General features: G+C 49.7%; 1 protein-coding gene across 1 annotated transcript in view; it reads right to left on the bottom strand.

Annotated features, from left to right (window-relative positions):
* The window catches only part of LRSAM1 (leucine rich repeat and sterile alpha motif containing 1), a 41,043-nt gene extending 39,886 nt beyond the window's left edge, over positions 1 to 1,157 (bottom strand). The window contains exons 1-2 of the mRNA XM_008570871.1: positions 949 to 1,157; positions 489 to 545 (exon numbers count right to left, since the gene is read on the bottom strand). Coding sequence (XP_008569093.1) covers positions 489 to 545; positions 949 to 1,020 — 129 coding nt within the window. The 5' untranslated portion in view covers positions 1,021 to 1,157. The remainder of the gene's footprint in view (positions 1 to 488; positions 546 to 948) is intronic.
* Between the last annotated feature and the right edge of the window lie 21 nt (positions 1,158 to 1,178).

The raw sequence follows: 1,178 nt of genomic DNA, 5'->3' as shown, positions 1-1,178 counted from the left end.
AAAAAGTGTAAGTATCTCCCCTTCTGCCAGTTAATTTGTTCTCTGAGCAGCATTCATGTGAGGGAGTAATGGGCAGGAGGTAAACGAGAGCAAAATGCTCATGGGGAGAAAGTGCTAAGTCTGGGGAGGAATGTTGCTGGGGACGTGGTCAGCTCTCCCTTCAAGTAGCTGGCAGAAGACTGCCCTGCTCTGCCCTGTCCAATACATCCTGTCCCCATGGTGAGCCCTATCAGATGCTGCAGAATGCCAGTCTTTTCCAGTACCCTAGGGATCGGTGCGTACACATTCCATCTAAAATCTAACTCTTGGAGACTATGTTGAGGCTAAAATATCTATTGTTGGAAAAGAACAAAATCTATGGAAACATCTCTTGACTAGTGCTTCTGGTCTTTTTAAAGCCCCAGTCCACATCTGTCTTTCCTGGGGAAACATGATCCAAGAAAATAGGACATATCAAATTCAGTGCCCGAACACTAGCTTCAGTTTACCTCGGAGAGCTCACATTTAGAGATGTCAAGAATGTCATCTGCACCGGCTTCTTTCGCCTAAAGATAAAAAAGAATTGTTTTAAAAAGTGTTCAAATAAAACACCCTCACAGAGTAGACAAACCAGGCAAAGAACCATAGAATTAAGGAGCTGCAAGGAAGCAAAGACAAAATCTGGTTCCACTAGTCCATTTGCAGGTGGCCGATGATCGCTGCTTTCCCAGATCCTGAGGTCCAGCAGGGAAGAGAAAGTGAACAGGTAGTGACAAGTTAGCTCAGTCCAGGAGGGGAGGTGCACTTGAGGGGGGCCTCATAGTCTGGTTGGAGCCAGAGACGATTTCCTCTGGGGGTGTGGGAGGCAGATGCGAGGGAGCGTGGTTTGTCTGGGGGCAGTGTGGAGCCCTATTTCATGGGGCAGAGGGGGAGATGGGATGGAGTCTGAGGAAACCCACTTTTCCTCACCAGACACATCTGGTACTCGAGGCGTTTCCGAGACTCCTCGCTGGGTTTTCGCTTCCGGAAGAAGAGCGGCATCCTTCCCTTTTCCCAGAGTGATCTTCAGAACGCTGCGGCACAAGAGAGGAGTTAGCGCCTGGCTACTTGCTCACAGCCCCCAACAAGGTCCTCAGGACAGGTAGCACAGTAACACAGAGCACGGAGTTGGTCCGATGGATGGTGAGCTCCATGAGGGC

This window comes from Galeopterus variegatus, unplaced genomic scaffold (assembly GCF_000696425.1).
Source record: "Galeopterus variegatus unplaced genomic scaffold, G_variegatus-3.0.2 Scaffold638, whole genome shotgun sequence".
Classification (NCBI taxonomy): domain Eukaryota; kingdom Metazoa; phylum Chordata; class Mammalia; order Dermoptera; family Cynocephalidae; genus Galeopterus; species Galeopterus variegatus.
Note: the sequence above shows the minus strand (reverse complement) of the source record. Positions and strands in the feature narration are given on the sequence as shown.